The sequence below is a fragment of the Molothrus ater genome, chromosome 9 (genome assembly GCF_012460135.2).
Source record: "Molothrus ater isolate BHLD 08-10-18 breed brown headed cowbird chromosome 9, BPBGC_Mater_1.1, whole genome shotgun sequence".
NCBI lineage: Eukaryota > Metazoa > Chordata > Aves > Passeriformes > Icteridae > Molothrus > Molothrus ater.
Window position 1 is genome coordinate 16440014 of NC_050486.2, and position 22539 is coordinate 16462552.

Genomic DNA, 22539 nt, shown 5'->3' on the forward strand with positions numbered 1-22539 from the left:
ATTCCCTTTAACTGCACTTTTTAAATAATTTTACAGCCTTAAAAATCTGCTACTTATGAAATGCTAAAGGGTGCAGCGTTTCAGGAAAATGTTATTTTATTTACAAATAATACTACCTTTCATAAAACCATTTCCAGATGCAAAACATTATTTCCTTCCTGCATTGAAAGGAGATTCTCTTGCAAAGCAAAATGCCTAACACTAATTGAATCCAATTAGAACATGACAATAAACTGCTGCATAAGAATTGGGGATGCAGAATTTCATTACAACCTATAATCTGAACAATTGTATGCTCATCTATACAACTACTTAAATGTAGGGAGACAGTGCATATTTGCTTAGCAAAATGCAGTGCTTAATTTAACATAAAGGCTGATTTGCAGTTGAAAGAATTTTTATAATTACTTATCAAACTGAATTAGTCTCTTTTCTGGAAAGCAATTAAATAAAAAAAATACAAGGCAAAGTTAAAAACCAGTCAGAATTCTATGTCCCTACTTTGTGTCAATCCACCTATGTGCAATTTAAAATCTCAGCATACTGGGAACTTGCCTTAACTTATCAGAGGTGACTAAACACACAAGACACTCAGCAGAAGCCATGTGTGCCTCAGCACATCTGAGCTCCTCAATGTTGGGAACAGAACCACATGGTTTATGTGTCACATTTGGTTTTGGTTATTCAAATAATGTGCATTACACCTGCATCAGTTCACAATAAGTTTATTTTATGTGAAGAAAAGCTTTGCCATTAATGAAAAATTTCAGTAGAAAACAGTACCTCCTGCTTTCAATCTAGATTACTCAAAAGTAGAAGCTTGTATTAGTGAAAACTTCAGTAGAAACAAATCTGTAGGAAACGTTCTTGGCACATGAAGTAAAAGCTTTAAACACATTAAGTTTGAATAGAGTATTGACCGTGCAACCATGCTGGCAGAAAAGCCAGTTTTTAATGGCTGGTATTTGTCCCTCAAGACAGTAACACGGAAGACACATAAACCTGCTTACATAACGTTAATTGTATATAAATATGGTGTTGCCATAATCGACAGTCTCTATGCAGGCCAACCATTTAGTTTAGCAGTTCTAAATAAGTAATAGGCACTTTGCCTTTCTGATTTCCCCTTTCACCCATCAGCCAGTCTGAATCCATGCCAGGGATACTGTACACTGTTATCACCTACAAAAAGAGAAAGACATTATTATAAACTTCATTTGCAGGAAAGAGAGTTACAGTCTATCTTCATGTGATTCCCAGTGTCTTAGAATTGAGATTACCCAGGTTAAACAGAGAATTTAATATGAGCATCCATGGAACATAATCAAATGCTCATAAAAATTATTTCATTGGTCCATGGAAAAGAGTAGACACAGTATCATATTTTAAAGTACCTTTTTTCTGTTGAAATTCTATTCATTACTGTTTATTTTCTATTATGCTTTAACTTGTGTATTCGCCCTGAGCCTTAACAGGCAGCCTAAAAGAAACTTCTGTGGAGTGCATGATAGAAAGACAGATGGTGTTGATGTGCTACATCTTCACAGAAAATCCAAGCCCACGGCTTCTATCTAAGTCACTCTCTAGATAAGAAAAAAGTCAAATAAAAATATTGAAGCAATGCACACTAAAAAACCCAAAAATCCTGAATATTCTTTTTTCAATTTCTTCTTCAGCATTAAGCTACATTCACATTACCAGGTGAATACACTGTGCTTCACCATCTACCTCCATCTTCTTTGTATAGACTCTGACTTACAACTGCAACTGAACTAGAACAGGAATAAACACAGCACAACCTTCACCATCAAAGCAAGAAGTAGTTGTATTTTCATATTCTTCCCAAATTGCAATAGTCAATGTCTGAAAGACTAATCATATTGAAAATAGTGCTAAAGGTGTGGTGAAAAGTAGACAGCAGAACTGCATCTTGACTGTCCAGCAAATGTTCTTGCAAGCTAAGACGGTGTCACAGATGTTGGCTCTCACTACAGAATATTAGGATACATAATGTACAGGACAATGCTCCAAGGGTATTAATGAAATTTAGTTTTTTAAAAATCAACTACACAGACTTTTTGATGTAGCATATCTCAACTGGCTACTCACAAACATTCCCATTTTACTTTCAAATAATTAAGGTACATAGAAAACTCTTACCTCATCTGCAAGTAGAGATAATTCACTGCTGTTTGCAGCATCATAATCATAGAGAACTCTTGCTTTTCTGCTGCCACTTGATGACTTCAGTTCACTGAGGCCTGAAGTAACCATTGAATTGCTTACTGAAGGCAATGAAGCAGAGGCTGAGGCCAAGACTGAGGGAGAGGAAACACTCTGCACAGGAGTTGTGGAAGACTGATTGTTGTTAGAGAGGAAAGTAGATGGAAAGCTGTAAGAGGACCAAAAAAAAAAAGAAAATACTTCTGAATGAATCTGTTTTACACAGGGCATTATACATGCTCCCATGCCTAAATTAGCATTCTTATTTTTATCAGCAATAAACACCAGTAGATAGAAGTAAGAGAGCAGCACTAAGGGTTCTATAACATAAATAAAGATACTTGTTCCTGAAAAGTAGCATAAATCAAATCAATATAAATTTAAAGGAATACTGTCACCTTAAAAAGCCCTGGATATTTGTCTCTTAAAAAAGGCAAAACCAAGAAAACACTGTTGGTCAAACTTAATTCAGACTGTACTTTGATAAACATTTCTTTTGACAGCTCTGCCAGGAAAAGTAGCCTCCACCTCCTCCTGCTCATTCCTCAATTATGTGGTTACACAAAAGATTGTGCTGACGAACCAGATCAGGGAAATATAATACAACTTAAAACCACAGCCTCCCTCTGAGAGCAAGAAGAAACACACAATTGTTTTTGTAATCTAAATCAGTTCATTGATTCAGCTAACTTCATGCTGTAAAGCAAAAAATATTTTTTACACTAAAAATGAACTTATATCAACTTAAGCTGCTCATTTCTGGGTCAGGCTGCTACTTGCTCAGTGCCAGCCATAGTGCTTGCCAGACCCTCCCATGAAGTCAATTAAATTCATTAACCTGACTGAAAACAAGGGGGAAAAAGTGTATAATCTCCTACTTAGTTAATGACCTCAGTCACAATAAACTGTTCTGAGTGACAGAACAGATACAAGGGAAAGCACAGAATAACCTGACTGAAAAATGGAAGGAGCAAAAAGGAGAGCAAAGCAGCAAGAGATTTTGGGGCAGTGGAGTAGGAAGAACGGACCAGCAATGATGAGCTCTGAGAACATTTCATGTCACTCTGCCCTACATTCTGGGATGCAGTCCTGTGGCTGACTAAACTCAATTATTTAACAGCTGATGTAACAATTTCTTGTCCCTTTGCTGCCTTACTTGGTTCTAACACCCATCTGGATTCTACCTTAAAGAGTAGTTCAATAGAGGTTTTAAAAAGTGACAGAGCTGATGCAGTAAAAAAGGGCCAGCACTAGGAATTAGACTGAGTCATGATGACCTGGAACTACAGTTGTATTTCCTTCCATTCTTTTGACCAGTGAATTCCCACACATAACTTCCCTCATCAGTCCTTCTACATGGATGCCTCTTCATTAACATCTAGGATTTGGGCATATTGCCTCCCCCCTCCTTTCGTGTGCCTGCTCTTTGACATAAGGAGGATCTATCCATACCATGCATATAAACCCCACCAGAAAACAGCCTCATCCCTTTCCACCTCTTGCACCCCAGTCAGATTCTTTCTGAAGGTGCAGCTCAGTGGCAACTGTACCCATGTAAATCCAGATCAGTATATTCCTAACCATGTCTGCAGCATTACTGGTGCTCGTATGATCATAAGCAGAGCTGCTTTAGGGAGATGATGCAGGTGAAAACTAAACCCATCAACGCAGCAACTAATTTTTGGTTCATGTGACAATAAATAGTGGAACTAATGCAGCTCATATCTGTAACAGCTACAGCAGTCCTGCACACAAGGTTCCAGGTTCACACTACACTTAACCTGGTAAATGCACAGTGCCACCAAACAGGGCAGACCCACTCCTGTACCCCTTTTTAGCAGAGATGTTCATTCTCTACCATTTGAGTCAGATCTAGCAATCTGCTGCTTTTGATTCGACAATTTGAACTCACCAAAAATCAGGAAGACAACTTTCCATGAGAATAGCTTTTTAAACATGTTTACCTTGCAGTCACAATTGTATCTGACTGAAAGGAAAGAGCAGCGTTGTAGTATGGAGGACAGCACTAGCCCCTTGACAGTCAGACCAAATTGCATGTAAAAATTGGGAAGACTTTCAGGAAGCTGTTCTGAATTTAGGCAGCAGCTTACTACTGTGCAAAGGAGGAAGTCCCACTTCCCCCCTGTGGGTTACCTTGACCCCACTTGATCATAAAGAGCTGATTCAACTCACCAAGAAGGCAACTCCACCAAATGTTGTTGTTTTTTTTTTCTCATTTGCTAGATTAGTTTTTCAAACTAGTTCATCATGTTCCCTGAACAAATCAAACAAGCAAAATAAAGGGAGTCAAAACCAAACCCCACATTTCTGTAGGTATAACTCAGCTGTGCCTCATGATGTATTTATTACATGATTAGCTGGCATTCAACCAGAGGGATTTAGTTTTAAATGACAATCAGCTGTTTCTCAATACTGCTAAATGACTGTTCAATATACTGCTAAACCTGTTCTCAGTTAACAAAGTAATTAACTGTAAGTTATTCTGCTCAGTTCAAAGGGTCACTGGTTGTACAGTCAGTGGAACAGAAAGCCAAAATTTATAACCAGTCTATCATTCAATGGAGCATTAAGTCTCACTCCTTTTGCAAAGCCGTATGTAAGGCATTTTACTGGAAGGCTTCAGCTACACAGAGATTGTCTGGTTCAGGGTTTTCTATTTTGAATGCTTGAGTAACAGGAGTTTCACAGCTTGTAGAGTAAGATACTAGTAATAGATAATCTGAAAAAATTATGCCACAGCTTACATTTGTCTGTCAGGGAAGCTGAGAAACTTCAGAGCAAAAGCAGTTATCAGGAAGGAAAAAAGCAGCCAGAGTACCAGAATATTTGAAATAGATTTGTTTAGTTCATACTGAGGAACTGAAAGTAAGGAAAAGGGGAGATTTGATTTAAAGGATCAATCCGGCCTCACAGGAGGGGAAGGCAGTACAGAGATAAGCAGCTGGTGCTGCCTTGAAGAGAAACATCCATAAAAATATGTCTATTTGTATAAAGAGAACTGAGTACAAGTTTTCCCCCCACCCTCCTTACAGTTGCCTCTGGAGAGTACATCAGGAAGATCAGTGCTCAGCTTTGGAACTAGGAAGGGGTGCATGCCCTAGATTCTGACCCAGGTAAAATATCACATGCATCTCCTCTGAGAACCAGGTTTCTGTTTTAAGCAACAAACTGATCTCACTTAGAGGCTGAATGCCTCTGGTCCATCAACAACCTCAAAACAAAACTCAGATCCTTCACAGTTCTTGGCTTTTATGTGAGAATATTGCACAATACCATTCTTAGATGTGTGAAAAGCTGTGTAACGCAGCACTACGTGTTAACCAACAGAGCACAACCACATCTAGCTGAGTTGCCTAAGTTGTTTATTTGGTCTGTATGTGCCCACATAACCTCAGGAGCACAGAACACAAACCTACTCATCTGCTTATTTACTGCAAGGGCTACACACCACATCCCTATAACTGGAAGCAAGGAGCACAACCTGAGACCCTGTCCCAGTGCTCTGTGATACTTCAGTGAGATTTTTCTTGCACAAGGAAGGAAAGACACACCCAAGATTTAATACCATAACTATTTTAATCCACATAGGCAGGGAAACTTCATTTCACTGTTAGAAGCATTTAGAATTTTGCAAAGCTTCCATGCTTTTGGTTTTCTACCAGTCATAGTAATTTTATTAAAAATACTAATCAGATCACAGCCACATAAAGATGCACCCTTCTGTTTTCCTAAAGGCACTATTTTCTTCAAATACACTTTTTTTTTATACCTAGTAGCAACTTACACAAATTTTAAGCAAAAACAGCAGTTCTGGGACAAGCTATACATCCTAAAGCAGAATTTAAAGAGGAACATGGTCTTCCTAAGAATAAGAGTATTATGTTTAAGACTTTCTGTTTGATAAATACACTAGGAAAAAAGTACACATTTTATAAATATCCTCTAAAAATAGTTGTGTAATATATTTCACTCTATTTCTAATTTAATAGTTGCTTTTCCTTAATACTGTAAATGTTTGTTTTCAAGCATTCAATTCCATAACTTGTATGTCTGTGTTACCACATTTTATAGCTGACTATCTGGAATGTATTAGACTGCGAGGTAACTTTAAAGATGCAGCATTTTTTGGATCAAAATTTTAAACAATTTAAACTACAATTCAGGAGTTTAGTCTTTTAGAAGACTAAAAAAAATCTTTAAACTACACATTTAAACAAACTGAGGAAATCAAATACCACAGGAAGTTGCAAGTCAGGAAAAGGGCAAGACTCAAGAACACTTTTGTTTTTACTTCCTTGTCAGGGAAAACATAAACACAGATACCTCAGACACAGTTACCTAGAACAGACAATAGAGTAAACTTTTAAGTACAGACAATTCTTCAATGCATACATTCATATAAATAACATCTGTGTAACTCTAAGAAAGGGTGATTTGTGAAGAATTAGAATAGAGAAACTTTATGAAATGTAAGTATGTGGATCTCTACATTCCCACCCATCACAGAAAAAGGATTAAGAGCAAAAACTAATGTCAGCTTCTTCTCTTACTTTAAAAATGCTAAGCCCAGGAAACAAGACAAACTTGTTCATTCTACTGTATGTGCTCTGGATAATTGATGGGATGAAGTAGATTTCTCCCTATACACTATCAATGCTGGCAGCTCATTTAAGAGTGGAGAACAGGGTTTCATCAGAAAATCAGATAATGACCTGTAGTGAATTAAGAGGCAACAGGAATTTATAGGAAGTATAAAAACTTTTCCCACATTGCACAGTGGTTTAGTAGTGTGAAGCATAAGACAACTGAAATACTACAACTGAGACTACAACTGAGACTCCAAAAAGATCTCCAGAAATTTCTTTTTGTCACATTTAATGAGGTTACCAAGAGCTCACCTTCCTCAATTACACAATATATAAAATCTCAATAGATCAAGTCTCAAAAAGCCTTAGTGCTGTGTGTAGGCTTAGGGAAGTAGTTGCACTGGGTAATTACATATTAATTACCTGAGAACAGATACACTTCCTTTCAGTCCAGCATGCCTGTGTGTCCACCACTGTTCTATCAGTGTACATTTTCCTACTATTAATAAGCATTTATTAAAAACAGCTTTTTTCTGAAGTTTATACAGTATTACTACCTTCCAAGTTGTTTCTGGAGATCCAACATGTATTGGTAACATTGTGCATAATAGGTCATCTGAGCTTCCACAAAGTCATTCAGACAGCGGAGATGATGTGCCTGTAACACAGCAAAGAATTCAAGAGTTTAGTCCAAAAGGGCACTCAGGTGCATTAGAAGGAGTAGGCACCTGGTCAGGTGCTAATGCCAATACTGGCACTTAGGGATAAACACCAGATAGGCAGAGTGCCTGGATTTACCAGGCAAACAGAATAAAATGTCACAAAAATTAACATACTTGAGTAAACATTTTTATGGTTTCAACACTCAATTGAACTGATGAATGGGAAGCTGGGTATGGAGAATGAAAATGAAAACTTTTGCATTCTGAAGGTTAATGGGGAAGTAAAGTTAAATTCAGTGAATATTAAATTAGAATTAAAAAAAACCCCAACCCTTGTGGTTTGATGCTTTAATGCACTGAAGTGAAAACTCACAGACCAGAGTTCCCAAGCAGTTTACAGCAGCTTTCTTTAGAAGGCACCTGATATTGCCTTTCCTCCTCAACACCTATTGGGTACTTACATGTGTGCTGCTGATTCCTTCCAGCAGCAGTCTGGTAATCTCTGCTTGACGGTCAAATTCACTCTGAGTAATTCGCACCTCCTGTTCAGACTAAAGGCAAGAATGCACATCAGGTACTGGTACAGTGCTCTGTGCTACACTGCCCACTGCAACACTCCCACCTGAGGCAGAACTGCTCACACAAATGCATGAATTATAGGTGTTTGAAATGGGCTTTTCTTTGCAGATCTTTATTAGGCAAAACCAGTAATTGCATTCTGGGTTCAGAAACGTGGAGGCCCTGTGTACACAGCAAGCAGCTTATTATCAGACACCTACTAAATATGCAAAAGAAAGGCATTTCTTTGCCAGCCTTATTACCCCACCTCTCACAATAACAAATCAAGTGTTCACTGGCACAACCACGTCTGCACCAGGGGTTTTGTCAGCACACCAATGGCAGCCAAGAATAATGTAATTTTTTTCTATAGATCAATTGAACGGGTCTTTGATGAAATAATTCAGGGTAAATCTGACATTATTTTGCATGTAACTGCACAGCAATCAGCTGTACATAAATCTTTGATGTGCAGTTTTACCAGAATGTCTCATAATTTAATGCTTTATACTGGCCACCAAACTACTACAATTATTTCTGGAGCTTGTAATCAAGGAGTCTTTGAAATAAATAAACCTGAACTATACAAAATGTTCTAACGCTTGGTGCTACAATTAGAGTAAAATCTCTACTAAAAATTATGTAATACAAGTTTCATATTTCAATAATTCAAATTTATTCCCTGTTACATATAATTCTGAATTATTTTTAAGTTTTAAATTACTTCAATCTAGCACAGCCAAAGTTACTTTAGAGTACTTTTTTCTGGGGGGGGGGGGGGGAAGAAAAAAATTACACTAAATACACATATACAGAATATGGTGCTCTAAGATTCATGGCTCCAAGACAGAATGTCCTCAGCCTGGAATCTGGATTACCTTGCCTCAATGCTTATATTCATTTAGCATTGTGCCTTGTTTCTAAAAACAAACCCAAGGGCAAAAACCTACGTTAGGTCCAAGGTGCAGCAATTATTATTCTAAGAAAGGAGAAATATATTTTCAGGAAAATTGAGGTGATACCAGGTGAAAAAAATGAGGTGATACGAGGTAAAACACCGGTTTCAAAAGCATTTTATATGTTTGCAACCATCCTGCTCTTCCACTCAGCTAATGTTAATCAGTATGAAAAGTCACATGGAACCTCAGAAAAGAGCACAGAAGAATGACACAATTACCTAAAAGTCACGGCAACTGGAAGAGCTTACACAGTAATTAAACACTGAAGAAGTACCTAAAGAGAGCTGTGTGCCTCCTACTCAAATCTGAGATAGCACTGTTTGTATCAAGTTCCAAATTAATTAGGTCTTCAAAGTTTGTTGAGGAAAGAATCTTTGCTTGGAATTTTCTGATAAAATTTGAATTAGCAGCAGCAAAATCCATCTGTCAGTCTTTGAGAGAAATGTAAGAACAAACAGATGAAAAAAGCTAATCTGATAGCCAAGAGGGGAAGAAAAGCAACATCGTAATTTTCTTTTAAAAACTTATCAAAGCAATAAGTAAATAATTTATCTGGAGAGAAACAGCTTTGTCTCTTGCTTCTCTGAAGTCAGCAGTTGCTAATGTGTTTCTGTCTCCCTGTCAGATAAGTAAATACAGGAGAACAGGAACTTAGAAGGGGACATATCCATCAAAATAATTATATTTGTTTCAACAACATTCCAGCAAATCAACTACTTTCTATAAATAAAAGGAAAAGTAGGTAATGTGGTAACACATATTAACTTAGTACAGAGTGACTTAAAATATATTTACAAAAGCCCAATGTACTGGTTTTATAGAGATTTACATTAACTGAATTATGCAATGATGTCTTTAATGAGTTTTGCCCATCCCTATTTTCAGTACTGCTAAGTGAACTGTAGCAGGACAGCACATCTATTCTACACCTTGGGGTAAGGGTGAAAACCAACTGATTTTTAATCTGGGGAGTTTATGGCCTGATCACCTTTATTTCTGAACAGAGTGAAGAGCTCAAAAATACATAATATTGTCATTTCTTCTCAATAGTGTCTGCTATTTATACACTACATAAAAAAGGGACCTTGAATTACATAATTTATTACAAAAGCTGAAGTTTTTTGTCTTCTTTATGCTATAGTTAAGCACTTTGTATTATTTCTTCTTTCCAAGACAATCTGTTAAATTTTGCTACCCTTAAAATTGCTTGTTCTTGTCTCTGAAAAGCAAAGAGCTTCAAAATTAGTTTTCAATACAACAGTATTCTTTCCCTGCCATTTGTTCCCCAATATAGGACCAGCAGAGAGGTTTCCTCCTTCCAAATATTACTTTACTTAATTCATTAAATAATTCTCAAACTTTAGGATCAAAGTTGACCTCACCCTCCTTTTACAGTTAACCCTCCTTTTACTTTAAATGCCTCCTTCCCTCTGAACTCACACTCATCCTCACCCCGTGTGCACCATAACTCACAGAAAGCTGGAAGAGCAATTCCCACAACCCCCAAGATTTCACTTGAAGCTGAAATATTCCAGCTTCTCCCTACACCTCCCACAGCTGCCCAGCTAGTTCCCCATTAAAAACCATACTCCAAAGCCCCTGCTCTCCTTCTATTGACATAATTTTAATTACCCCTCCTCTACAGAAATCCACTAAGAAAGCCCTCCTTCCCTGCTAGCACACCCCCTCACAGCCTGCTGCCAATGCTGCTTTGTCAGAGCCATGAGCCTATGAAAAATGAATGGCCCTTCTCAAGGCACCACAGCAGCCACTGCCCAACAGCCCATTAGCTCCTCTGAGCTTGTCCCTGGCCAAGGGGTGGCACAACAGAGCAGGCTGCAATGCCCATCCCAAGGCTAATGCTAAACTTACAAACCAGCTTTCGGGGCAGGTGCAGTTTTTAGATGTGCCTACCCCCTAACTCAGGCTGCTAAGATCTAGTGACACTGGGGAGAAAGGTGAGGTGCTCCATGTTGTGGGTAAAACTTGAAGATCAGTGTTTTCAGGAGAGTTTAGATTACTAGACCCAAATATTTCTGAAAATTTTCAAATAAGCTTGTTCTGATGAGGATATCGTACCAGTAAATTTTGAGAGAAGTCCTGTAGTAGTCTATTGTATCTTGTCCCATGAGAATCATTTGGTACTGGTACTGAGTAGCCAGAAACAGCTTACTACAAAACAAGCCCCAGGCATTGTTTTGCCACCGAAACCTGAAAGGCCCTGGAGGGGCCCAGTGTACTCTGATCTAATGCATCAGGCTGCCAGCATCAGACTGAAATCAACAACATGTAATATCCCTTCTTACAGCAGACCAGCACAAGTCATGATTTCAGAATTCTGCATTTTAAAATTGTTTACTTACTTTTGTCACTTCCTCAGCCCATATCTAGTCAGCATTAAGAGTGGGGGAGGAGAAAATAAAAACACACAAACTTAGACATTTATGGCACTCTATTATAGTATATAATCACACTTTGGCTTTTAAGTACTTTCCTGTCCTCAGAACTTCACAGGGTTTGAGGAGCACTACAAGTCAGTTGCCCAAAGCCCCTCATACACAATGAATCTACTATGAATATGGATAGCATTACCTCTATGAAACAAGTTAGATACTGAGGAGAGTGTGACTTGTAGAACTCATTTATTACAAGAATCTACTTAAAACAAGCTATTACAACACAAGATATAACTACTTTTAAAAAATGACGTGAATCAGACAAACCAAATTACCTTAGGAGGAATTTAAGTTACCTTAATGTGTTATAATAATGGAAAACTATAGAAAGCTATTCTCATTTTAACACTGAAACAGATGAATGCTTTCTCTTGCTAATTTCATTACCAGTTTTCTATTTCACAAGCACTTTGACTGAAATCTAAATTTAATTGAAACTGCTACAGAGGTATCTCACATTGAGTATTAGAGTAGTAGCAAGCAGCACAGCAAAATCATAGAACTGCAAGGGATTTAGTCTAAAAGTTAATTACTTCAGCTTGCTCTTTCAATTCCCTCTTGCAATGTGGTTCTTTAATTTTCATCTTCTGCCATTGTAAGATGATGACACAATTAGGAGTGGGAAGAAATGTGTATAAAGGTTGCAGGAGCAAACTGTAACAAACAAGTTTATTTGCTCATTTTTTTAATCTGATCACAGCTGAGAAATCTGGAACACTAAATTGAGATGAGACCCAATAGGCTGTGCAGATCCAAACCCCAACCAGAACAGGCTGGACAGTGCAGTCTATGCTGGCACAGAACTAATTAATCCCTTTCTCTTCCACTGTCACAACTATAGGGCTAAAACAAGCTGCACTAGGGAGTCTTTGCAACAAGTTTAGGATACATTGTACTTTAAGTTAAGCCATTAACTTCTGTGACATTATTCAGTTGCAGTTCTTTGTAACACATTGCTTGAAGGGAATAATTTCTACATATTCCTGTCTGTTTCACATAATTCACTGTTACTCATATTAAAAAGATAGGAAAACTCAATAATTTCTTTCCTCTAATAGCTGAAAATAATTTCAGAAGTGAAAAATTAACTCCTTTATATAATAAGTTTACATTCATAAAATCACAGAAATTAGAATATAATACTGTATATTTCAAATTATCAGAAAAAATCTGATAAAAATAAGATGCAATGCTGTACTGACATAAGTGTATTTAGTGCATTTCACCAATCCATTTTCAAATGGAAAACAACAAAATGAGCTGGATAGCAAGAGGAAACATTTGACAGGAAAATGAATGAACACAGGAGGCCAACAAACCTTTAGCCATTTTACATGCAGCAAGTTGAGCATGTAAGAGACATTTACCATAATGTTATTTTCTTCAGGCTGAGAGATGTTTAGTTGCTTAAGTGTATAGATAAAAAACAAAGGCAAGTTAAAAAACTGCAAATACAGCAGGTAAATAGATTATCAGCACAAAGCACTGCAAGTTTAAGTGAAACAAGATTGTGAAGTGAATATAGATAAATAAAACAGTTTAGATACTTATTTTAAATACTGAACTAAGCTGTTTCAGTTGTACAGTAAGCATGGGACAAGCAATTTCTAATTATTTTTGCCAGTTATAAAAATATGTAATCACATATAGATAAAATTTAGCAATTTAACCTGTCACAGAAAATAGTAAAGCATAAAAATTTGTGTCATAGCTCAATACACTACACTAACCTATCAGTCCAGCCCTGTTTGTTAGGCTTCTTCCTTTATAAATAAGGGAGCCAGCAGAATCTAACCCATTTGCATCACACCTACATCCAGGTTAGTTCTCACTTATACACTGCAGAGGATAAAGAAGAGATGCAATTTTGTTATTTCTGCTGGCATTCTACAATCTGATCCTTCTTACACATGCACATTAATTTTAATTACATTTTGACAGCTAAGTATAAGCAAAATAGAGAAGAGGTTTAGGGTTTCATGCTCTTCCAGCACTAAATTACGGGCATAGAACTGCATACTTGCTGTATGAATACTTAGGATCAAATAGGAGCAGCAGCAATTGGCACCAAGCTCTGGATGACTGCACTGGTGATGGATTTAAAGCTTCAGTATTATATATATATATATTTATATATATAATTTTAATACCAAGTTCAAAGGGGAACAATTCTCATTGCTTTAGAAAGAAAAGTCCATACTTGCTACCATACCACAAAGGAAGCTAATAATAAAACCACTTTTTTTATTAACTTAACTCTGAACAAAGTCAAGCAAAGGAATAGTTTACTATCCAATGCTCCTCTATCCATTGCTTCAAAATTGCACTGCTTGCTGATCAAAACTTTCCCTGTTCTCCATAGTTAGTCTTACAAATTAAGAAAGCTTGACAAACAGAGAAGTGACTCTTTTGGCAGAGAATTTAGACAAGGGAAAATGCATGCATAGATTTAAAAATACAGTCAGTTTAAATACAGAGGGACAGTGGGCATGACATGGACTGACACACAAGGGCAGAACTGTCAGGTAGAGATCATGTTGGTTTTTTAGATGGATTGTCATCGCAAAGAGGCACTTCAAAGCTCAAGACGATGTCTCTGAGATCCTTCAGGACAAACACCCATTTTGAAAAGCCAGCAAAATCTGTCAGTCCTTCTGCCTCTCCGTCATGTACACTGTCCCTGTGTATTTAAATAAACTCGATTTCTTTATTTGCATGACCCTTACTGTATTAACCCTTACAGGAGAAATCACTATCCATCGTTAACTGCAGAACCTTTAGGAAAGAAGTCAAAAGATAGCTATGAAAATACTGTAAATATATCCTGATGAAACTACATACAGTCAACAGTCCATTCCTTCCCTTAGAGCATTTTAAGAGTTTAAAAAGCAGTAACCTTCTTTTTCAATTTAATCTCCTTGAATAAGCATTTTTGAGGGAATCAGAATGGTTCAAGTCATAAAAGTTGAAGCATCTCACCTCTGTTTGGTGGTGTAAAATAGTAAGCAATGCATAAAGAGAAACCACAAATATTTTTGACAGAGAGAAGTTAAGTATAGATAGGTTCATCAGTTGAAAGCACACACTTCATACCCACACTTCAACATCTGCAGAAATTCAAGTATTTGTATTTACACCCATATTGGCAGGTTGTATCAATTAATTTTTGACAATATAGGTTCATCTACTATAAAACAAGAAGAGAGTAAGTCAGTCTAACTTGAGGTAATATTTAAAAGTAGAAGACTAACACCTTGATCAGTAACTCACTTCTGTTTCCTTGTGTTCCACTAAGGCATTTGTTACAAAAGTACCTAGAAGAATAACCAGGGTAAGAAGCTAGAACTGGAAACATAACCAAGCAGTCAAGTTGATAAATATGTATCAATCCATCTGAAAGTTATGGACCAACTGGAAAAAAACCCTCTACTTACTGCAGCTCGAGCTTCTGCAACTTTTGCCTTCTTCAGTCTGGTTTTTGCAGCATCCAAATCCAGTCTTTTATTTTGTAACAGTTTACGTTCTTTCTGAAAGTGAGTTAGGTTAGTTTGTGAGAATGAGTACACATACAAGCAAAAGACTGTCTACTTGGAAATGTTTTTAATGAAGAATCATGTAAATAAAAGTTCTTCAGTTGGAGAGGCAGAATTAGATCCTAATTATTCTCATACAGTTTATGCTCAATATGCATACTTCTTACAGAACAATAGTTACCAAACTAACATTTTCATCATTATCTTGTTTTTACCTCGGCAAAAACCAGAAAATACTCCAAAGGCACAAATTTCACTTGATTTTTTCTCTATTACCTGGAGGAAAGTAATAATGCACCATTATCTACTACTACATTTTGAAGACTGACAGTTACAATTGGTGTGAAATTCTGAAAAACGTACAATTCAACTTACAGTAATAGTTTTGTAGTCTCCTTCAATAAAGTTTCTTAGGGGAGTGAGAAAGTTTATAGCAGAAGTTTGAATGAGTTCTCTGTCTGCTGCCCCAATTCGCTTTTGTGTTTCTCCACATTTAATGAGTGCATTTCCTGCAAAGGAAAAAAGATGTTAATCATATTGTTCAGGCAGGAGGTTAACAAAACAGGTTGCCACAGTCAGGAAAGTTTAGGCTAGCAGTTTGAAAAACAACCCAATGCCATGAAAAGGGCCTTGAAAAGAAAGAAAATAATGTGCAAAAAACTCAACGCCCCCAGAAAAACCACTCCAACCCCCCCAAAACTAAACACCAAAAAAACCCAACATAAAAACAAACAAAAATCCCACACCAAAATAAACATCCACAAAAACAACAAGCCAAACCATTTTTATTATAATCAATCACAGGTCAAGGCAAGATATTATGGCAACTCCATAGTGAACACCTATTTCAGAACTGGACATCATACCTACTTATTTTAATCCATCACCTTCCTCTCCTACACAACATTCTTAAAACAGGAATAGTCAATAGCAAGGAAAAAGCTTGAGATACTGGAAAGTCATATGCTTTTCCTCACCCCCATCTACTCAAACTTCTAAATATGCATTTGCACATTAACCGAGCAATACTTTAAATTTTGGTTTTGATCTCCTACTGCTCAGTAATACAGCAAGTCAACTCAAACTGATACAAATGTCATTCAACAGTTTTATCTAGAGGAAGACAAGAAATACATTTTTATATTGTTAAAAAAGCCTGTATCTGTGTGATTTTTACTTCTTACCATAGGCTGTTCCTGGGCCAAATTCATTCCCAGCATCAATCATATACTGGCCTAGTAACTCTGGATTATTCATGCGACTTGGTGCTTTGCGGTCCAGCTTCTCATAGACAAATTCTTCTATTCTGGCATCTAAAAACATTTATTTGAAATAATTACTGTTATTTAAAGCATAAGTTAGAAAGAGAAACAAGCAAACAAGAAAAAGGAACACAAAAAAAGAATTCCAAAATCCAGCCATTAAACTCAATATTAAGTGAATAATGTTAGGCCGGAGATCCTGTTCCTGAAAACTGACCATGTTCCATGTTTGCCATGCCACGTTCAAGTATTTCCTAGAGCCATCTGGGAAAGTGAAAATGTATACTTTTCTTCTCCATCAGCATAGCTATACAGCTTTTCAGAGTTTTGATCAGAAGTCTCCACAGTAAGAGCAATAACAGAACACTTCTCCTTAAAAACCAGTCTTTTGTTCCCCCTCCAGAAAAAAAAAATTGTTCACTACAATTTGCAGTAGGAATTAAGTTCAACAACTACTCTAAGTTCCCTATTAAGATATTCTCAAAGTTCAATAGCCCCAGAAATTATATCCTCTTTCCCATGCTCCCTTAAAACATTCTGAAAGAAACCATTAAAAGTTATTAGAAAATGTTTCATTTCATTTTCTCATATTTTCTTAGTCTGAGCAATAAAATTATCAGAAAAACTTGTTGAGACTATTTGAGTATTACTACCCATCTATCACAATACTAAGCCACAGGGAGCTTCTTAGGTGGAAAGGCCTCACACACCTAAACAGGGACTCTGTAATTGAAAAAGCAAACTCCTCAGACACAATACCCAATTTTTCTGACCAAGTGCTTTCATTTCTCACCTAGCTGGCTTTATTTATACAGTCAGTAAGAACTAATTTCAGCCTACAATAGTAGAGACAACCACAAAGAAGCTTTCCAGTGAACAAACCTGCCACTTTAATACTACCTGTTAATTAGACAACTTTCAACAGCAGTGGATTAAATAACTACTCTCTCATGGAGGTCACAAAAATTAATCTAAGACAGACAATTATGGGTATCAGCAAATTCCCTGGCAGCAAGAGTGAACCAGAAATTATCAAAAGTTATTTGTTTTCTTTACTCAAGCCATAGTATTTATTTTTTACTAAATCACAAAAGAACTGCAAAGTAATCTAAAATTATTGGACTATTACATGGGTCTGTTCTATAGGTACAATTATAAATGGGACTTAAAGTGATTTTTCCTCCCCCAGACAGGGTCACTCCATTAACAAGCACCAAAAGCAGCTCTCTGCAGCATGTGATCCTTCTCCCAAGTAGGCCAGCAAACAGCTGAAGTTACATTCACAAAGATCACTGCTCTCAATGGTGTGTATTTTTAGCCATAAGAAAATGGACTGGAGAGCAGAACTGAGACACTACTATATATCATCCTTCCACTGAAACTTCTGTATACACTTCCACTAGCTCCAGTCACTGCTTCAATATTCAAAGTTGACAAGTTGCTGTAGAAGTTCAAGAGATACTAAAATACAGAATTGAATGAAACAGACAACTATTTCCTCTGGCCTAGACAAAAGTAGAAACTTGAGCTGAATTTTCTGCAAGTTCTGCTGCATCCTTCCCACAAGATTAGTTGGTTTATTTTTAAAATACTGTTCTTAGGAACTAAAAGATGCAACACACTTCCAAAGTAATACTTCAAACATCTCTGTAATAAAGAATTTATCCATTGGGCATTAGAGAAGTGTTAGCAGTGTATGATTTACCTTTACTAATAATTCCTAGCTCAGTATGTCATTACAAGGAGAACATTTGTTTTCAGTGCAGAAGTAACAGCATTTTTATAAAATTATCATTTGAGCAAACCCAAAGGAGGTTTAGATTTTTTCAGTGAAGTAGTTCACCCACTGACTGGACACCAGGTCTTGACTTAAAATCTAGATCTATACACTAAGCAAACTCCTATAGCTCTAAACTCTAGTACAACTGTAGGATGAGTCTGAAACTGATGTCCTCAACATTACTAGTCATAGCAGCAATTTCAGAAACAAATAAAATTAACACACCATAAAACTTCATTACTTCTGACCATGGTTTTTTTCTGTTGCTGTTACAGTAAGAGACTCAACAGTGATTAAATCATATTTAACACTTTTTGTATTGCTCAAGTAGGGCGCTAATTCTTCAGTAATGGAATTGTTAAAAACAGGTATTTTAGTCCATCTTGTCTGCTTCAAGCAGATTACTATTGTGCAGAGAGTTTAAATAATTACATAGTAATGAAGTTTCTTAAGCCACTGTATCTACTCCATAAAGAACTTCAGAGTTCTTACAGCTATCAAAGATATCTGGAATTAGAATGGGAAATTCAATTAAACACTAAACAATTCAAAAATCCAATCAACCTGAGACTGAGTAGAGTATGGAACCAATACGACAGTTTAAAAAGCTCAGTATAAAGTTTTCCCCATTTGAAAGGTTCAGGAAGTATCAGCAATTGGCAGTGACTCCAATTCTTACCAGCTCTTCAAAATGTGCCTTCTATAACTGCAGCCTTCAAATTTTAAAACTGCTGTATTTAGTCATTATTTATGCAATAGCTATTGAAGTAAATATTTACACTGACATATCTATTAATTCAAAAGTTGAACACAAAAACCTGAAGGGTTCCTTACTTGGATTTGGCTGCAATAATACTTCTGTTTGCTTCATTATTTTTTCTGTCCATAATTTAGTGCATTCTGCTTTGCTGAGAAGGTTCTCCAGATGAGCATCCAGTTCGGTCTTCTCTGCCTGACCAAGCTTTTCTTCTGTGAACTGCAAGTTAGTCAAGTAAAAAATATTCAGTTCATAGAAATAATTTTCCAGAACAAATTTAAAACAGTCACTTATATTAGTTTGAAGATGATGTTTTAAAAGATATAACCATTCCCCCAGTCACCAGTAAAAATCTAAGGACAAATTTGAAAGTTGTTAAGTTTACCAACACATCCATATTATCAGATTAAAAAAAGGGCAGAAAAATATGTGAAAGGTAATTTGTAACATTATGAAGAAATCCTCTGCTAAACTTGGTACTGAGAATTCACATGTGAAGTGATTTGTCCAATTTTGCAGTGTTCTTTAAAACATTAACCATAATGGAAGTCCAGAGGTAATACAGAAAATTAAAAGATTACTTCAATCTTGTATGTTTTGTAATTGTTTGTCAATTATCCTCATGTAAAACCTGAAGATAAAACAGATTCTGATTGCAGCTACCTTGAATATATTGAAAAAAAGTCCTGTCCAGAGGAAACAGGACAAAAATAGGGAGTTTAAACTACAGTAAGAAGATTTAAATTATAATTAGACATTAAGGAAAGCTTCTAAAGACAAGGATTAAAAGCTAAAACAAACTTTCTTGGGAAGTTGTGAAATCTATCTCTTTGGAGACAGGGAGCTGCTTTTTAGAATAGGACAAACCAGTGTTTGATAAACTCTTTAGATGTCCTGTTATTCCTTACAGAAACAGTAAGACCACCTCTGCTGTTCTCATCCAAGCTGTGATTTTAGTGACCATGAAGTACAATATAACATCATTTAGCTAAATAAATCCATCAGACAATTCATTTCACTTGATACAAAATTCATGCCAAGTCTTACTAATCCACGAGCAGCTTGTTTTTCAACCCCAGACAGGGAGAAGCTCCACATTTCACATCAGGGAAGCAAGGGAAGGCGGAAGTGAGGGCTCTCCCTCCCCCCTCAGAGCAGCAGTTCCTCCCAGCAAAGATCCCATCCTTGACAGCCCCCTGCTCCAAGTCAGGCATTCTCAACCTGGCTCATGATTAAGTCACTAACAAATTTACCAATTAGGAACTTAACAGGACTGGAAGCATTCTGACTGTCCAGTTACATTCTTAACAAGTTCTCTGGTGGCCAGTAAGAAATAGAATACAATAGAAGTAAATTGCATTGTCCAAGTTTGTTTTCATTTCTGCCACATGTACATTAACCAACTTTGATAGCATGCACATCTTGATAAATGCTTCTGGCATTTGCAGCTCTACATAAAAGCAAACCGCAGGCATGAGAAAGTTCAGCTGCTGTATAGGGAAGAAGGGAATTTATTCATAAACATACTACTACTACTACTACTGCTGCTGTTTAAAAGGCTTTTTAAACTATGCCAGGTGTTCTCAAAAACTTTGTACAGATTCTTTACCAGACAGTAAAAATAGGTGTGGAATTATTTTTTATAATTAATTACAGATAAGAGTATTTGTATATAAATTATTAATATTCTTATTAATATTTCCATAAATCCTCTCAGCAGTGTGCAGATTGTGAAGATCACAATGTTAGATTTCACACATACACTTAAATGAAATCACAAGGCCCCATCACAAGATCTTACAATGAAGGGTGAAATTGCATCTCCTTTTTTTCCCCTTGTCCTACAAGAAAAGACAAAGAGGAGGCAGGAAAGGAAGAGTCGGTCTCGGTAGCAGGTAGGTGTGGAAGAAGACAGGAGCAGTGGGGGAAGCATGGAAATACCTCCACTACAAAGAGAAGCTATAATGACTGCTTTAACTTCATTTGAATTTGAACAATATTTTTTGACGAGTTTGCATTTTCAGAGCTCTGCTGTGCTGCTGATCATTGGTTCTGCTTGAATATTGAGATTTAGGGCAATACATCAGACTGAGGAGACTAGATAACAACGCTCACCACATTCCAAACCTGACTGTGACCCAGTGAGAACTCATGAGAAACCAAAGTGGATTACTATATACTGCTTGGATGCCCATCTCCATACAGCAAATCTGTTCAAGTTTGATTATATAAGGAAAGGGGATTACGGCTCAAGACAAGCGCTAAGGAACAAAAGACAGTTACAATGCCCTTACTGCGAAGAAAGGGGAAGACCAAATCTGAAACAATGGGCTATCAAACTAGCTTAAAAACGATACTAAAGGTAAAACAAACCAAACAGCCTAAGCAGACACATACCGGGTTTTCATGTGTCGCATGAGAACTCGATTTTTACCGATCAAGTAGCGATATGAACACGTTTCTAGCAGCCAATAAACCCCAGGTGCTTATTTCAGGCGAGACACACCTTTGTCCTTTGCATGCACAAAGTCCGGCCGTATCTCCCGGCAGTTGATGCCTGCGCATCTCGTGCTCCCAGTGCTGGCGCCTTCTCCCCTCTCTGCCTGCCTGACCTTGGGCTGTGTCACCCCCGCAGCCCCCCGAAACTGCTGTATGGCAGCCTGCCTGCCGAACCGCCGGGCCCGCCCAGCCCACGGCCGGAGGGGCCGGCTGAAGGAGACTTCTCGCAGCAGCCCTCGCCGCCCGGCCCGGCCAATGCTCGGCCTCGCCCCCGCCAGCACAGCCGCGCCGGGCGCTCCCTCCGAGCTGGGGGCCCGCGGTGGGCCCGGCCCCTGCCGGCCCCCGGGGCGGAGCCCAGCGCCCCGGCCAGCGCCCCGCGCCAGGCCCGGCGGCGGCGCAGCAGAGCCGCCCGCGGCCTCGACCCGGCTGGGGCGTCCTCGCGTGGGGCCGCCCCGACAGAACCCCGTCCCGGCGGGTCCCCGGCAGGGGAGGGCGGTTCGTACCTGCACGGCGCGGCTCAGGAAGGTGCCCGCGTCAGCCGCCAGCTTCTTCACATTGAAATCCATGATGTTCATCTTGGGCGGGGGCGCTGACTCAGCCCGGGCACCCGCGGCGGCGGCGGCGGCCGCTCCGGCCCGTCCCTGTGGGAGCCGCCGGGGGCGGGGCCAGGCCCGGCCCGGCCGCAGCCGATTGGCGGAGCCGCGGCGTCAGCCCAGGGCCCGGATCGGCCGGGGGAGCGGCGCCGGCGGCGGCCCCGCCCCGGCCCCAGACTGCCCTGGCCCCGTTCCGCCTCGGCCGCCTTCCTCCATAGCTCCGCCCCGGCCCCACTCCGCCCCGGCCCCCTCCCTCCCCAGCCCCGCCCCGCTCCAGCTCCGGCCCGCCCCACGCTGGCGTGAGGTGACGGCAGGGCGGGGCGGGGTGGGGTGGCAGGGCTGGCACTGATGTCCGGGCACAGTTTTCATGCCGGCTAACCCCGAGCGTTCTCGGCGGCCTTCGGGATTAGCGGGCATGCTGCTTTGGGGCCTGGTCAGTCTGCGGGCCAGCCCTGGGCAAAGGAGACTGAGAGCCGAGCGCGGCCCTTGCCATGAAGAGTCGCTAGCAGGGCGGGCAGCACGGGCAGAGTCCCCTCAGGCGGGCAGGCGGGCGGGGGTGACCCCCTGGGCACGTCTGTCCGCGCCGCTAGCGCGGAAATCCTGCCGCTCGCAGGGAACGCGGCCCGGCTTTTGCCTCGGGACCAGCCTTA

At 38.9% G+C, this 22539-nt stretch overlaps 1 protein-coding gene across 5 annotated transcripts; it reads right to left on the reverse strand.

Moving 5' to 3' along the window:
- Window positions 1-709: 709 nt before the first annotated feature.
- On the reverse strand, window positions 710-21956 carry SH3GLB1 (SH3 domain containing GRB2 like, endophilin B1). Of its 5 annotated transcripts, none has more exons than XM_036387695.2 (11): window positions 21800-21956; window positions 18875-19016; window positions 16183-16311; window positions 15374-15507; window positions 14900-14992; window positions 12785-12871; window positions 11373-11396; window positions 7954-8043; window positions 7388-7488; window positions 2161-2392; window positions 710-1182 (listed from the first exon to the last, which is right to left on the reverse strand). In XM_036387695.2, the coding sequence occupies exons 1-11, from the start codon at window positions 21869-21871 to the stop codon at window positions 1075-1077; spliced, it is 1212 nt and encodes a 403-aa protein (XP_036243588.1). In that variant the 5' UTR covers window positions 21872-21956; the 3' UTR covers window positions 710-1074. The 5 variants fall into 5 exon arrangements, with proteins under 5 accessions (XP_036243588.1, XP_036243589.1, XP_036243591.1 ...); XM_036387696.2 differs by having other exon boundaries at window positions 12833-12871; window positions 21800-21954; XM_036387698.2 differs by lacking the exon at window positions 21800-21956 and adding an exon at window positions 21304-21526.
- Window positions 21957-22539: the final 583 nt, after the last annotated feature.